Source organism: Triticum dicoccoides, chromosome 4B (genome assembly GCF_002162155.2).
Source record: "Triticum dicoccoides isolate Atlit2015 ecotype Zavitan chromosome 4B, WEW_v2.0, whole genome shotgun sequence".
NCBI lineage: Eukaryota > Viridiplantae > Streptophyta > Magnoliopsida > Poales > Poaceae > Triticum > Triticum dicoccoides.
Genome location: NC_041387.1, coordinates 53,324,915 through 53,341,860, shown reverse-complemented (window position 1 = coordinate 53,341,860; position 16,946 = coordinate 53,324,915). Strand labels below are relative to the sequence as shown.

General features: G+C 48.1%; 3 protein-coding genes across 3 annotated transcripts; all 3 read right to left on the bottom strand.

Annotated features, from left to right (window-relative positions):
- Window positions 1-10,917: 10,917 nt before the first annotated feature.
- On the bottom strand, window positions 10,918-12,355 carry LOC119294953. Its single transcript, XM_037573267.1, has 3 exons — window positions 11,976-12,355; window positions 11,843-11,889; window positions 10,918-11,328 (listed from the first exon to the last, which is right to left on the bottom strand). Exons 1-3 carry the CDS (start codon window positions 12,181-12,183, stop codon window positions 11,194-11,196), a joined length of 390 nt encoding a protein of 129 aa, XP_037429164.1. The 5' UTR covers window positions 12,184-12,355; the 3' UTR covers window positions 10,918-11,193.
- Window positions 12,356-12,618: 263 nt separating this feature from the next.
- Window positions 12,619-14,027, bottom strand: LOC119294954. The gene is made up of 3 exons (XM_037573268.1): window positions 13,772-14,027; window positions 13,624-13,670; window positions 12,619-13,033 (listed from the first exon to the last, which is right to left on the bottom strand). The coding sequence occupies exons 1-3, from the start codon at window positions 13,968-13,970 to the stop codon at window positions 12,899-12,901; spliced, it is 381 nt and encodes a 126-aa protein (XP_037429165.1). The 5' UTR covers window positions 13,971-14,027; the 3' UTR covers window positions 12,619-12,898.
- A 221-nt stretch (window positions 14,028-14,248) lies between these two features.
- LOC119294952 (glycosyltransferase BC10-like) lies at window positions 14,249-16,940 on the bottom strand. The gene is made up of 2 exons (XM_037573266.1): window positions 16,201-16,940; window positions 14,249-15,093 (listed from the first exon to the last, which is right to left on the bottom strand). The coding sequence occupies exons 1-2, from the start codon at window positions 16,735-16,737 to the stop codon at window positions 14,452-14,454; spliced, it is 1,179 nt and encodes a 392-aa protein (XP_037429163.1). The 5' UTR covers window positions 16,738-16,940; the 3' UTR covers window positions 14,249-14,451.
- Window positions 16,941-16,946: the final 6 nt, after the last annotated feature.

Sequence of the window (16,946 nt, the reverse complement as noted above, 5' to 3'; positions counted from 1 at the left end):
AGTGCTCAATCATGGTGGCCTCTGAAGTACCACTCAATGACATATTAAACAACCGCGATGCCACATGCTGGATTGCCAAGTGGGCCATTGAGCTCCTCCCATTCGACATAACATACAGACCGCGCCGGGCCATTAAATCCCAAGTATTGGCCGACTTCGTCGTCGAATGGACAGAAGCCGAACTCCCTAAAGAGTATGACACATATTCCAACTGGGTCATGCACTTCGACGGCTCCAAAATGCTGGCGGGCCTAGGAGCGGGCGTTGTCCTTACATCCCCCACTAGAGATATGGTTCAGTACGTACTTCAAATATTATACACGGACTCCAACAATGCAGCCAAATACAAGGCCTTATTCCATGGTCTTCGGATGGCTGTCTCAATGGGAATACAACGCCTGGAAGTGCGCGGGGATTCAAACCTCGCAATATCTCAAATAAATGGATATTTCGATGTAAAAGATCTGAAGATGGCGGCTTACCGTAACGCCGTTCTCAAAATGTCGGCTCGGTTCGAGGGGCTCGAGTTTCATCCCGAAAGAGGTACCACCAAGAGCGCCAAGGGAGACGCTGGCCCTTGGAGATGCGCGCTCGTGCTCCCTAGGGGCCACTACCGGGGTCGCGGGGTGCTTGCTGGGATGGTCGCGGCCCCTCTTGGGAGGCGGAGAAGCTGGCCCCTCCTTGGAAGCCTTCCCCTTCTCAGCAGCCAAGAACCTTCTCGTTGGCGCCATGGAAGCAGCAGCAAGATGGAGAAGGAAAAGGGGACGAGCAGCGAGAACATGAAAGAAGAGATGAGCGAGGGGGCTCTACCCCCCTCATTTATAGCCAAAGGGAGGCCAACCGCTGGCCTCCACGACCTCGCGTAATGATGATCTTCTGCATGCAGCATTGACTCGTCAAGTCGAACGGTTGCCGAGGCAGTGTGGGAAAGTGGGGACACCCACGTCCCATCAATCTCCATGCGTTGTTCAAGGCCACGGGTGGTTAGGGCCCGTGGCGTTCCGCACTTGCCCTTTGGCTTCGCCTAGAAGCCAAGTCCGAGCGCGCCTTGGGCCCGGGGGCTACTTTCGGCGTTCTAGATACGGGGATACCCAGACTTGCCTGCCTGCGGCCTACTGCGTGGCTCCATCAACGGCCTGGTACGGCCCAGCTTCAGCATCAACAACTCAAGACCAATGTGAGGGGCCAAGCATCATGAGGCGGACAACGCCAAGACCTCCAAGGGGATCGGCCTCCTCAGGCTGGCTCTTGAGGGGCGGAGACTTCTATGCAAGGTGTAACTCACGAGGCTCAGCTGACGTGAGCCATGACGACCAAGGCCAGGCGGGCGCTAGCGGGCGTAGAGTACCAGTTTCCTCTTTGGTGCAAAGGAGGCAAGCAGCAGGCGCGGAGTCCCGAGGAATCAGCCAAAGGTTTTCATTCTGGTGCAACAAGATCAAGACCGCCGGACAGCAGGACGGAGGTCATCACCGAGCCCACCGCAGCGTCACGACCAGAGGCTTTTCACAGGCGAAGACCACTTTAGTCAGGATAGGATGTACTTCCTGTCCCCCTTCAAATCCGGCCATTGTGTGATCCCTTCCCGCCAACATTTGGGAAGAGGACCAAGGCCACTACAAATAGGACTTAGCCACCACCATAGAGGGGCATCAGACCCATTCTCACCCGACCACCTCACCAGCTCACCTGAGCTCAACAACACCTCACCTCCTGAGGCTTGTTCATCCACTATACTAGTTCATCCTCAGCCCCTCGAGGCAATCCACCAAAACGGTAGAGTAGGGTATTACACCGCAAGGTGGCCCGAACCAGGATAAACTATTGTGTCTCTCTGTCCCTTTGAGCTCGACGCACCAGGCTTCGAGGATCGCGAGTAGGCAGGCTGGGTAGGTTGAGATCTCCGCATGCACCCCAGAGTTCGAACCTATCAAGGGTTTGCGGAACCTGAAATCCGACAGTACTCTTCATGATCCGATCACGATCCAACCGATCTAGTGCCGAACGGACGGCACCTCCGAGTTTAGCACACGTACAGCTCGATGACGTCTCCTTCTTGATCCAGCAAGCGGGAGAGGGGAATTAGATGGGATCACAACCAACATGACGACGTGGTGGTGATGGTGGTGGTGGAGCACCGACAACACTTCGCTAAGCATCGCCAGGACGAGGCAGTGGAACTACGGAGTAACGGGAGAGAGAGGGATGCCAAGGGCTTGGTGTGTCCTCTTGGGGCGCCCCTCCCCATTATATATAGGTGGACGGGCATGGAAAACAGCCCCTCCAAGCCCTAGGGTGCAACTAAGGGGGGGGAGACTTGGACTCCAAGTTCAATCCTATTCCTACTAGGACTCCTTCCTTTTTGCCTTCCCTGGCCACATGGGCTTTTGTGGACTTGGTGCGCCTAGCCCAATAAGGCCAGGGCGCCTCCCCGCAGCCCATGCTATCCCTTGGGTCGTGGTGAACCCACTTTTAGACTTTCGGACCCCTCCGGAATTCTCTGGAACCTTCTGGAAGCTTCCCGGTACAATACCGAAAAAACTTCACCTATTTTCGGAACCCAAAATATGACTTCCATATATAAATCTTTGCCTCTCAACCATTCCGAGACTCCTCATGACATCTGGGATCTCATCCGGGACTCTGAACAACATTTGGTTACCACTCATCAAATATCTCAATACTACTCTAGCGTCAACGAACATTAAGCGTGCGACCCTGCGGGTTCGGGAATTATGTAGTCATGACCAACACACCTCTCCGGTCAATAACCAATAGCGGGACCTGGATGCCCATATTGATTCCTACATATTCCACGAAGATCTTTTATTGGTTGAACCTTTATGACAACATACGTAATTCCCTTTGTCTGTCTGTATGTTACTTGCCCGAGATTCGATCGTCGGTATCTCTATGCCTAGTTCAATTTCATTACCGGCAAGTCTCTATACTCGTTCCGTAATACATCATCTTGCAACTAACTCCTTAGTCACTTTGCTTGCAAGCTTCTTGTGATGTGTATTACCGAGAGGGCCCAAAGATATCTCTCCAATACACGGAGTGACAAATCCCAATATCGATTCACGCCAACTCAACAGACACCTTTGGAGATACCTGTAGAGCATCTTTATGATCACCTAGTTACATTGTGATGATTGATAGCACGCAAGGTATTCCTCCGGTATCCGGGAGTTGCATGATCTCATGGTCGAAGGAACATGTATTTGACATTAAGAAAGCAGTAGCAATAAACTGAACGATCATATGCTAAGCTAACGGATGGGTCTTGTCAATCACATCAGTCTCCTAATGATGTGATCCCGTTATCAAACGACAACTCATGTCTATGATTAGGAAACCTTAACCATCTTTGATCAACGAGCTAGACTAGTAGAGGCTCACATGTATTTGTTTATGTATCCACACATGTATTTACGTTTCCGGACAATATAATTCTAGCATGAATAATAAAACTTTATCATGATTAGGGAAATATAATAATAACCATTTTATTATTGCCTCTAGGGCATATTTCCATCAATCTCCCACTTGCACTAGAGTCAATAATCTAGTTCACATCGTCATGTAATTAACACCCATAGTTCACATCACCATGTGACTAACACCCAAAGAGTTACTAGAGGCAATAATCTAGTTCACATCGCCATGTGATTACCACCCAAAGATTTTACTAGAGTGTGATCATGTTTTGCGTGTGAGAGAGGTTTTAGTCAACGGGCCTGCAACATTCAGATCCGTGTGTACTTTGCAAATGTCTATGTCTACAATGCTCTGCATAGAGCTACTATAGCTAAGTGTTCTCACGTTCAATATGTATCCAAATTGAGACTCAGAGTCATCTGGAGCAGTGTTAAAGCTTGCATCGATGTAACACTTTACGACGAACCCTTTATCACCTCCATAATCGAGAAATATTTCCTTAGTCCTCTTAGGTAACTAAGGATAAATTTTGACCGTTGTCCAGTGGTCCACTTCTGGATCACTATTGTACCCCCTTGCCAAACTCATGGCAAGTTACACAATAGGTCTGGTACACAACATGGTATATTTTATAGAACCTATGGCTGAGGCATAGGAAATGACTTTCATTCTCTCTCTATCTTCTGACATGGTCGGGTTTTAAGTCTTACTCAACTTCACACCTTACAATACAGGCAAGAACTCCTTCTTTGACTGATCCATTTTGAACTCCTTCAAAATCTTGGTATGTACTCATTGAAAGTATTATCAAGCATCTTGATCTATCTCTATAGATCTTGATGCCCAATATGTAAGCAGCTTCACTGAGGTCTTTCATTGAAAAGTTCTTATTCAAGTATCCTTTTATGCTATCCAGAAATTCTATATCATTTCCAATCACAATATGTCATCCACATATAGTATCAGAAATGTTACAGAGCTCCCACTCACTTTCTTGTAAATACAGGCTTCACCGTAATTCTATATAAAACCATATGCTTTGATCACCTCATCAAAGCGTATATTCCAACTCCGAGATGCTTGCACCAGTCCATAGATGGATCACTGGAGCTTGCACACTTTGGTAGCACCTTTAGGATCGACAAAAACTTCTGGTTGCATCATATACAACTCTTCTTTAAGAAACCCGTTACGGAATGCAGTTTTGACATCCATTTGCCAGATTTCATAATCATAAAATACAGTAATTGCTAACATGATTCGGACTTACTTTAGCATCGCTACGGGTGAGAAAGTCTCATCGTAGTCAACCCCTTAAACTTGTCGAAAACCTTTCACGACAAGTCGAGCTTTATAAACAGTGATATTATCATCAACGTCCGTCTTCCTCTTGAAGATCCATTTATTTTCAATGGCCTGCCGATCATCGGGCAAGTCCACCAAAGTCCACACTTTGTTCTCATACATGGATCCTATCTCAGATTTCATGGCCTCAAGCCATTAATCGGAATCTGGACTCATCATAGCTTCTTAATAGTTCATAGGTTCGCCGTTGTCTAACAACATGACTACCCCGTTCATAGTTCATAGTTCATAGCGTTGGCCTTGCTATTCTGGGAGTTGTCGATGTCGACCCCGTGAAGCAAGCCTATCTTGATGGAGTTCCTCGATGAGGGAGTCGATTCTCCGGCCAAGGTTGGTCTCCACGGCCGATATGCGCCTCTCCACCTTGTTCAACACATGCTCTCGTGTATCCTCCAATGCCAAAACATAAGCGGGCTGCAAGCTTGGATCATACACGGGAAGTGGCGGCTCCTCCTCCATGAGGCGGCCACCTCCATGCACATCATCAACACTGCTGGACCTCCTCGAACCCATGGAAGATTCTCAAGAACAAAATCAGCAAGAGAGAAAACAACACCATGAACAACCTGAAGCTCTAATGCCAAGATGATATGGCTCGGAAATGATCTTTCATGGTGCCAAAGAACTCACAAGGAGCAGCGACCTTCTCTCTCAAATGGCAAAGAACAAGAGGAAACACTCTCAAATATATTGCAGCAGATAACTAGCTTGGTTTACAAGGATGCAACCCAAACCATGAAACTTGTGAACCTATGTATAATCACAAGAAGGAACCACAAGGATGAGAGCGGACGTCCTGGACGCAGCGGCATCTGGACGCAGATATCCAGCCGCACGTCCAGGCGAGGTGATCCGCGCAGTAAATGTTTGTCAAAATAGCAAAAGGCAGCATACATCATTGCATACGGGCGAATACGTGCACATCTGACAAAAAGGACCATGCATGCAGGCCGTACTTTTCCTTTTACCACGTGGGACCGACTCTGGATTTACTAAAGTGTGTGGACAACGAAGTCTAGGTTGCGTGTGCGGCGTTGTCGTCCTCCGTCCGCACTAATTATTTGCGTTGGGGCCGCTCGAAGTCTGCTCATGGCGATTCCGGGAGCGACGAAGCCGGCGTCGGGCGCAGGGTGAGTAAAACTCTGCCTTCTTCTCTGCCTGAGGTCGGCGGATGGGTTGTGCTGTTCCTGTTCTCCATATTCTCTCGTCCTTACCAGCTGGCCTGCGTGCCGAATGCGGATCGGCCGGAGCGGCACACACTCTGGTGGTGCGCGAGGTTGCAGAAGCGGGGTATGCCGGTGCTCCCATCCTGCCTGAAGCGCCCGTTGGCGGCGGCACGCCGGAGAGGGGACCGGCGGTTCAAGGGCAGTTCGGAGCCTTGCCAAGACCAAGAGCATGAACAGGCACACCATCACTGTGTTCCTCGCTGCGATGCGTATGTCGTCCATGGCGCCGTCCATCCAGAACATGACGTTGCTTCCCCTCCGGCCACCTAGATGAGTGGGCTTGAGCCAGTCGGTGCTGTCCGGCGACGTGTGCGAGTGATATATCTCTCGTACTGGTTGCAAAGGTCGTTTTCGGCCATGAGGGAGCGTACATCCTTTGTGTCAGAACGTACTGCCAGGTTGGCCCTTCGAATACGCATAGACGTCGCACGCCGAAAACCAACTTCCAGCTATACTCTTACTAGCACTATATCCTAATACGAATCGCGAAGGGGTGCGCGCCGTCGATGCCCTGCGTGCAGATGCCGCTGCGTCCAGCGCTGCACTTCTCCCACAAGGATCCTATATGAATGGAGGACAGACCCTCCAATCCACACACACGAGCTAACACTCAAGGATACTAGTGCTCTCAACACAACACAACCTCACCAGCTTTCTACAAACATAAACTCAGAAATCTCACCCCCCCCCCTTCACATGGAACAGCTGGGGAGTATTTATAGTAGAAGCACCCACTAGTTAGGTGTGAAAACAACTCAAAATGAAGAGTAAATTCGTGAGTCCCAAGCTGTAGCAGGAGCAAACTTGTTGAGCCTCGCGCTGTAATTAATTCATGGACAGCTTGCATGGAAACTTGCACAACTTTTGATTCAAGACCTCAAATGATGCACCATTTTCTTTTTTAATGAAAGCTGACTTCAAAGATCATCTTCTACAGCCTCTATAAAGTGCTAGAGCCTTCCAGAATTAATTGGGTGTAGGTGGAAAGTTGCAGCTGAAAATCTGATGTGTCATTTCTCCCAAAATAGGCACCGGAAGCTTCCCAACTAAGATAATGGTTTTGCCCATGTCTTCCTTTGGTTGCTCTAATGGTTTAGCATTTGTGCTAGCATGAACCTCACTCTTGGATGCCTTGGTCATGATCTGGTCCACATCAAGGCGGACGTGACCTCTCACTGCCTCCGTCATTGAAGCGGCGCTGGTCGAGAGCACCGGTCTCGACATGTCTTCGGTGTTCGCGCCTGGTCAGTGCATGAGACGCGTAATTGGACGGGACGAGACGGATATCTACCATGCCCGTTCAATGTCAATGTCCGTCCATATACTGCCATTAAGCAGTCTCGCCAACCGAGAAACCCACTCCGGGATCGTGCATTGACGCACTCAGATGCCTCGCCTCATCGGAATCTGCTATATAAAGGCGTCCACACGCGGCTAACTCCATACTACAACACAAGCCCCTCCACATCCTCCTCCCTTGCACTGCATTCGCCATGACCGCCAGCAGGAAAGCACCGTGGGACACTGTGTCGCTGGAGATGAAGCACACGGTGTCCGCCCTTGCCGCCGCCTGGCATAGTTGTCGTGCCAGGCGGATCGAGGTCGGCTTGCCGGCCAGCTAGCCCAAAGTCTCCGCCGACGAGGACGACACCACGGTAGAGATGGGCTCCGACAACTCCGCCCCGGCTCTCGCGCCTCCTGTGCATGTCGACTTCAACATGGAGCAGGCGCAGGCGCACTTCAATGCTGCCATGGCGGAGGTGCAGCCGACGCCTTTGTCGGCGTTCCATCAGGCGCAGGAGGAACAACGGTACAACTTATTCCTCTTGGAGCAGTACCGGCTAGTGGAGGGACAGATCTACGGCGAGCGCGCGAGCGAGGAGGCCATGGCAGCCATGGCCGCGGTGAACCCAAATTTTATCGCGGAGCAGCGTACCATCTATGATGTCGTCCGTGCTCAAGTTGTCGCTCGCCAGGAAGCAGCGACCGCGGAGGAGAATAACGCCAGCTACGCCTCCTGCGCGCCGCCGACGAACCATCAGTCGGCCCGGTGGGACGACGACAGCGCCGGTGCCACCATTTCCCTCATGGACCTCACGCCCACCGGCGAAGGACAAGGCACAGACTCCTCCGACGATGCGTAGGCCACAGGAGGCGACGGGGCTTCGTGTCCAATGTGGGCCGGTCCGTCTCCCGTGTTCTACTCTTCCTCACCGAAGACCGCACCTTCACTTCATCGGTCTTATCGTCGGTGCTCATGGAGACGGCGGAAGGAGGATGGCACGGGCTTGGACGCCAAGCGCCGCCGCCGTAGGATAGGTTTAGGGGTGGGTCTTTTTTTTCTCCAAATGTAATTAAAATCCGTCGTGTTTGTATGAAATTCGGCCGTGTTTGCATGAATTTCATCCGGTTTGCTGAAAAAGAGTTTGAAATGTATGCGGCTAGTGTTGGATGACATCCCCCCATATCCGTGTTCGCGTATTGACCTCACTTTGCACGGATGAATGCGGGAGGATTTTTGCGGCCGTTGGAGATGCCCTAAGTGAGTTATTATTTGCATTTGATCAAGAAATTGTGCATTTGAACGCTGATTCTGCAGGCTCTAATTAGTGCATGTATTGCACATGATGTTTATCTTTTTATTTCATGATAAAGAGAGCTTCCCCTATGATCACAATGTCTTATATAGCATGTTTATCCAAATACTCCCTCACTCCGGAAATACTTATCATCAAACTGGATAAAAGGGGATGTATCTAGATGTATTTTAGTTCTAAATACATTTCTTTTTATTAATTTTAGTGACAAGTATTTCCGGACGGAGGGAGTATAATTTAGCTTATGGAGTCCCATGCTTTGACAATTTGCTAGCTCCGCCACTTGTTGTTACCGTAGCCCCAAATTTTGTTACCAGCGAACGTTCATCAGATATTTGCCTATTTTTTACTCCTACATCCTATAATGTATGACGTTTTTTGATACTAGCGTAGTGTCAAAAAAAGTCTTATATTATGGGTAGAAGCGAGTAAATTTTTATTTGGAATTGCCCTTGCTAGTTCGTATAGGACAAGACCTGGTGTCCGACACGGTCACCGCAGCCCACGTGGCCCGACTTATCAAAGCCCGCCTCTGTTCGTTCTCTCCGGCTGTTGTTGGTTTTCTTTGTTGTTTCTGAACAATCAAATCAAATATAGAACAGAATCAGATCGATCTCAGTTTACTTTACCCCACCCATCCATTACTTGTGGTGTCTATTACCAAACCGAGGTCCATCCATGGAAGAACTGATGAAGGAAGCACACGCCCTCTTCTGCGGCGGCTGGAGTACAAAAGAGTCCCAGGTTTTCATAAGCACGCTCCAGCATCTGCTGACGGCGGCGACCAAGATCAAGACCGACGACCCTGACGCGGCAAAGAAGACGAGGGTGTGCAAACCTCGTCTTCCCTGACGAAGAAACAAGAACAGAATACATCTTGGAGGGACACAACTGGAAAAGAGTAAGAATATCAAGCGACGGGCATGGCAATCACCGATTCCAGATACGGAGCATCGCCGCCATCGACGGCAAGTTCTACTTCGACGTGACCTCCTCGAAGCTCGGCGTCCTCGACTTCCTCCCGGGCCCGGCGTTCACCATGATGGAGACCAACGGAGAGAAGGTCGCATGGGATTCCTGGGAGCTGGCGTTCCCTCATCTGGTGGAGTCCCGCGGGGGACTCTACCTGTTCGTCATCACTCATAATGCTCTGGCCGGCATCGCTCTCTACCAGATGGATTTCTCGTCGCTTGCGTGGTCCAAGGTGGTGGATCGCGTCTACGACCGGGTGTTCTTCCTGGGCAGGCTGCATTCCGCGGCGTCGTATGCTGCATGGGAGCTGGGTTTGACGCAGGGTAACGTCTACTATCTGGGGCCGTATGAGCTGCTCAACGTTTTCTCTGCCGGAGACAAGCATCGACCTCGCTCCAACTGCATACACGGGGGCGATCTGCCGGCTCCGCTGCAGGGCATATACGATGTGCTTACTAGAGCTTGTGGTGGTTTCATCATCGGCGGTAGCTAGAAGAAACGAGGAGAAGAACAATGTAGTATATCTTCAGTCATTCCGGTATATGTTTGTGCTCATCTAATTAATATATAATCCCCTTTCTTCAAAATCAGTATATTTTCCTCTCCTATTTTTACTTTTATAACTATCTTCTTTTCGGTTTATAGGGCTCAATTCAAAAAATCTCACCAACCAAGGTAGATGATGAGTGGTGGAATAATTTTCGTGGTTTGTAAAAGCACTCACTTAATGCGTTCGTTTTTCTTAAAGAAATGTGTTTATCAATGCATTAATTGCAATGCATGCATGCATAAAGTAAATGCATTGGTCAAGTTTCTCATAATCCTTGCATGCAATGAATTAATGCACCTTAAAATCCGAGCATGTGACGAGGAACAATCAAATTAAGACTTATAAAATGGGAAGCCAATTTTTTTTAGATAAGCCATATAAATCGGGAAGGAGGGAGTAATATATAATCCCCTTGCGCTGGTTTCATTTATTTTATTTTTTATTTTTGTGAGGAAAAGGGGAGTTTTATTCCAAAGTTAAACAAGCGGTGCTATAGACACTGCCACTCTGTTCTGGTCCCTAGAAATTTTCATAGGAACAAACTCCATACTGACCATAAGACTCCGATCTCTAAAATAAGATGACCATAAGCTAACCGATCCAGGGCCTCAGATAACGACGATAGGCTGTTGAGAAATCCGATTGAATCACCACTATTGCATGGAGCTCGGCTTCAAGAGCATCATTACAAACGAGTAAATGACGGTATGCAGCAAAGATTACGCTCCCGTCATTCCTTCTTAATATCATACCTGACCCTGCCATCCCGTCCGAGGAGAAGGAGCCATATTTTTCCGAGGGCACGACAACAATGTATGTGGATTGGGAATTTGGGATGGGATAATTTTTTATTTTTCCCTGTCCTGAATTCTAAAACTTCCAAAAATCTCTGATTTTGCAAAAAATGAAACATAATATGAGATCAAGCAAAGATTTGTGCTACTACACGCATGATAAGCTGAACTTCACCGTGGAAGGAGTTTTCCTATACAAAAGGTGTTTCAGCTATTTGGTGGTTGGCGTGGTTCTCCTCTCATGCAGCTGGCTACTTGTTCTTGTCAAGCCACGCAAGAATTCCTTTCTCCGACTCCGTGAGCTCCTCCGCTGGCTTCTCTCTAACCGAGCCTTCCATGAAACCGAAATAATCCTTGTAATTCCTCTTGTAAAAGTCGTCCAGCCTCTGGAACATATGAGAAAACAGCAGAACATAGTTAATTGCAACCACGGCGTAGAAGCTCTTGTTGATCAATCTGTTGCTCCAGTGAACTTATAGTGATAAAATTAACAACATTCTAAAGAGGCTGCAGCTGAATTCACCTGATAATTAAACTAGTACTCCGTATGATATTCGTGTTTTAACAGTGTAGTCTGGGTTTGCAGATGGCACAAGGTTCCCTATTTAAATCAGAGACATCTACTGCAAAACCAACAAACTGGAACATATACTACGACAAAGGGTAGAAAGTCACAGCACACGTCAAACTTCCCTCAAGTTTTTCACGAAAAATGGAAAAGCAAAGGGACAATAGGCGTAAAGCAACTGAAGCGATGAAATTAGGACCATATGGACCCAAGTGAGTAGTTGGAAAAAAAGACTCATGATTTAACACTGAAATGCATAACAAAAGCAAAAGGCTTCTTCCATTAGACATGATGGGATACCACAGAAACAATTGAAGGAAGGCCACACATACCTCCTTGTCATTCTTCTCTTTGTTTTCCTTTGACCTCTTCACATAATCTACACATATGCAGGCAGAATCATACGTGAACAGCAAACTGACCACAAATACTAGACCCTGAAAATTGGACCAGATGCTTACATACCTTGCAATAGCGCCTTTCTTGATTCACTGGCCTCGGGTATGGCTGCGGCGGATGCCAGCAGAGTGAGGAGGCACCTCCTGTTAACTCCATTCCTCTGAGCCAATGTGACCAGTGGCTGGAGATGATTTGCCGCTGATTGACCAAGAGATGAAGCTGCTGTGACCGGCCTTCTGATTGTGTCCATCAGCTTACCTGGAGGCTGAGCCATGGGATGAGATGAGTTTGCTCTCTTGATTTCCTACATGGAAGCGTCGCCAGGTTGCTGCTACTTGATATGATATGATGAAATCCTGGAATGGACCAAGGCCACAGGTTTTTCTCTGGATGGAAACACACAGGGGCAAATCTGACAATATGCAGTCCTCTGTTTCCAAAAAAAAGACAATATGCAGTCCTGCTTGGGTTTTGGACAAGTCACACCTCAGCCTGTTTGATATTTATACCTTCTTCCATTTAACATTTTTTGCCTTTCTGGTATCTGCATTTTATTTTTATTTTTCTTAGACCACATATTTGAATTACTTCTCTTGCCTTTATCTCGACATTTCCGCAACAAATTTCTAGTAATACATTCTGATTAAAAAAGAAAATGTACAGAGCAAGAGAAAAGTTCTCTTGTCCACTGTCAGGTAACTGTACAAAATAATAGTACAAATGTATGTATAAATGGTATCCATTTTATGTTTTTTTTTCTGATTTTACAAAAATGTAACATACTGTCAGATCAAGCAAAGATTTGTGCTACTGCACAGATGAGATGACAATGATGAAACAGAACAAGTTGCACCAGGTTTAAGAGGCAAGTGAGGTGCTATATGCTAAGCTTATTAACTCATTGAGAACTTCACCGCGGAAGGAATTTTCCTACAGAGAAAGCTGTATCAGCTATTTGGTTGGCGTGCTCCTCCCATGTTCAACACTAGCTACTTGTTCTTGTCCAGCCACGCGAGAATTCCTTTCTCCGACTCCGTGAGATCTTCCGCTGGCTTCTCTCTGACCGGGCCTTCCATGAAACCGAAATAGTCCTTGTAATTCCTTTTGTAAACGGCGTCCCGCCTCTGGAATATATGAGAAAACAGCAGCACAATTAGTTGCAACCACGGTGTAAAATCTCCTCGGTCAATCTGTTAGTCCAGTAAACTTATAGTGATAAAATTGACAACATTCTGAAGAGGCCTGCAGCTGATTTCACTTGAGACTTAAACTAGTATGATGGTTTGCAGGTGGCACAAGGTCCCCTATTTAAATCAGAGACATCTACTGCAAAACCAACAAACTGGAACATGTACGACAAGGGTAGAAAATTACAGCACAGGTCAAACCATCCTCAAGTTTTTCGTGAAAAATGAAAAAGCAAAGGGACACCAAGTATAAAGCAACCGAAGTAATGAAATTGAGAGCATATGGACCCAAATTAGTACTCCCTCCATCCAGAAATACTTAGAAATGTATAAAAATAGATGTATCTAGAACTAAAATACATCTAGATGCATTTATTTCTCCGACAAGTATTTCGGGACAAAGGGTTGAAAAAAGGCTCATGATTTCATAAAGAAATGCATATAGATTGACTCGAAACAAAAATAAAAGGCTTCTTCCATTAGCAATGATGGGATATCAAGGAAACAGTTCAAGGAAGGCCACATACCTCCTTATCATTCTTTTCTTTGTTTTCCTTTGATCTCTTCACATAATCTACAAATGCAGGCACAACTATTTATCTATCCAAGGTGAACAGCAAACCGACTGCAAACATCAGATGCAATAAACCCGGAAAATCCCAGATGCTTGCGTACCTTGCAATAGGGCCTTTCTTGATTCACCGGCCTCAGGTATGGCTGCGGCGGATGCCAGCAGAGTGAGGAGGAACCTCCTGTTAACTCCGTTCCTCTGGGCCAAGGTGGCCAGATGCTTCGCCGCTGAATGATGAAGAGATGAAGCTGCTGCGACCGGCCTTCTGATCGTGTCCATCAGTTTACCTGGAGGCTGAGCCATGGGGCGAGATGAGTTTGCTCTCCTGTGTGCTCTCCTGTGTGCTCTCTTAATTCCTAAATGGAAGCGTTACCAGGTTGCTAGATGTTGAAACCCTGGAATGGACCAAGGCCACAGATTTTTCTCTGGATGGAAACAGACAGGGGCAAATCTGACAACATACAGAACTGTTTATATATGTAAACATTCTTCCATTAACATTTTTGCTTTCCTGGTATCTGCATTTTATTTTTATTTTCGGGCCACGTGTTTGAATTATTTGTGTTGCCTTTATCTCCACATTTTTCCAACATAATGTCTGGTAATACATTCTGATTAACACAAAATATACATACTGTACAAAATAATAGTACAAATTTGTGTATAATGATGTGGGCAGAGTACAGGTTGTCATCCATCGAAATAAGCCCATGCCTCCACACATGTAAACCTACCTATGATCTAGTATCAAAACTTACAGGGGGGCACCTGTTAAAAGCATACATCAACCATAACCCAGCACAGTGGGCGCTAGCACTAACAATGGCTGCAGCGCGCTTGGTGCGAACTTCCGAGCAAACAGGAAGCATGTTGTCGAATTTTGATTATTGTATAAACAAGTCCGTCCCGTTTGAACTCTTCTCAGGAATTCCTCAGTGATATCACTCCTACCAAACGTGGCTGGATGTGCACCGCCTCTCGACCAGTCTACCCAAGTGACACTTCTGTTAGCAAGGCTTTGTGGGGCTTCAATCGTGAGCATTGTAGGGAAATAGTGTTCGTCGACATAACAATGAGGCCTGCAGAACTCCTTGAATTTCGGGTAATAGCGTGTGTCTCTGATGATCTCGATGCCAAGATCTCTGTCTACTTCAAACCATTGCGAGCCTTTGCGCCATTGTTCGAGCTCAACCTCAGGGGTCATGTTATAATTATATCGGCCCCGTCCATATGGCCCAGGATCATCAAACACCATGACAAAGCTTTGGCTTGAATTCTGAAAGTATTCGTATGTGGTGTTGAAATCAAATATGGGAATGCATGACTCGGACACAAGCACAAACCACTCATTAGATATATCCAGCAAAGCATTTGCCAGCAGGCGTCTCTCAGCATCACACATGGTCATCTGACCCCATTCCGCAACCTGTGAGCACCAAACAGATCACACATTAATTTCAGGTACACGGTCATCTCAAGTTCTGAACACAACAGGGAAGGTAAAGATTTGCTTTTAGTCTTCCTGCATGGGTGTGTTGCCAAATTACTACTTGATATGCGGAAATCCTGAAAGGAGAAGTCATAGGTTGTTCTCGGTGAAAGAAGACAGAGACAAGTCTGACCAATTGCAGACCTGCTTGGGTTGTGGTCAAGCTGGAAATGTTTCTCTCCTGACAGACTGTCTAGAAAATGGCTCTACTAGGCCATACGCTGCCGCATACAAGGAATGGGTTATAAGTTCTGGTTAGAGCCCTAGCTATGCCTGTTCTAGAGTTCTCTGACTCTACCTATTATAGTACAAGTTCCAGTTAGGGCGCGGTGGCTACTAGATATATGGGTGACAGAATGCATACTACTACCAGTTACTGATTTTAAGAATCTTGCCCCAGAGTAATATAGTTAGTAACAGGTGGATCACATCATGTAGGCCTAAAGTTAACTCCAAAAGGTACATAAATACAGTACCGTAATCCAGACCTATCAGGGCTATCAATCAACACACCGACTAAACTTTCCGAGTTTTCGTTATAATGGTGGTCCATACTCACGAAGGTACCTCGCTGTACCTACATTTTCTCCTTAAATGCAAAAATGCACAGTTCTTTTGCATATTTAAAAAACAAATGTAACAAAGGAAGTTCAGAAATTTTCACTGTCAACAACTGTTTTAATCACCCAAGCTGGCAGGCGACATGTGAATTGATCATAGGTTCCTTACTGTAGTAACTAGTAAGTAGAACCACAGCTCAGTGTAATGGCTGAAACGTTGGGATTCAGTTACAAGTCTGTCATAGTATCACATATGAAGTCGTGGAGTAACACTACAGTACAGTACAGCTCAATGTGGTACAATCTTGGCAGTTGGCACTACGATTGAATATGGTTTGCTGTTGGTATCACTAGATCAGCATGAGTAGGCAGGCCACCTATCACACTGGAACGGTGTCTTGCTAAGTTGAGTATGCGATCACACTACTGGTCTACTACGGCATGAGGAGGCGAGGTCGAGCACGCGAGAGGGGAGCTAACTAACCTTACTGGGGATTTGCCGGTGGTAGAAGACGGAGCCTTTGGTGAAGTTGGCGCGGTAGGAGGGCAGGGCGTGGACGTAGACGGAGTAGCGGCCCTCGTGTCCCCGGAAGAAGCGCTCCCAGAGCGGCGCGAGCGGGAGCGGGCCGCGCGTGAGGAACATGAAGGCGACCTTGGGCACGCGGCGGAACGGGTAGGGGCGGACCCGCGGCGCGAAGGACGCGCGCCAGAGCAGCTCCTCGTCCGTCATCGCGTGGCGCGCGCGCGAGGGGGCGCGGGTCCAGCGCTCGAGCCCCTCCAGCGGCTGCTCCTCCCCCGCGCCGGCGGAGGCCCCGAGGCAGGGGCGGAAGATGGCCGGCGCGGCGGCCGCCAGCGTGTGGCGCGCCATGTACATGCCGGCCGCGGAGAGGCCGACGCCGAGCAGCAGGAAGCCGAGGAAGACCTTGAGCATCCCGGTGGGGAACACCCTCCCGCCGCCCTGCCCCGGTGCCCCCAGCCTCGCCTCCTTCATGTCCTCCATGGACGCCACCCGCGCCTGCATCGCGCCCGCCGGCCGGCTCGCGGCTGGTGGTGGTGCTGCTGCTGCTACCGGGAGCTAGGTGATGGAATCTGGCAGATTTGAGGCCGCGCGTGGCATGCTCCGGGCACGAGGCCGGGTCAGGGGCGCGCCGAATCGAGGGGCAACACGTAGGTTGGATGGGGGGCTAGATCTGGGGAGGGGCGGGCGGTGGTTGGTGCGGCGCGGACTTC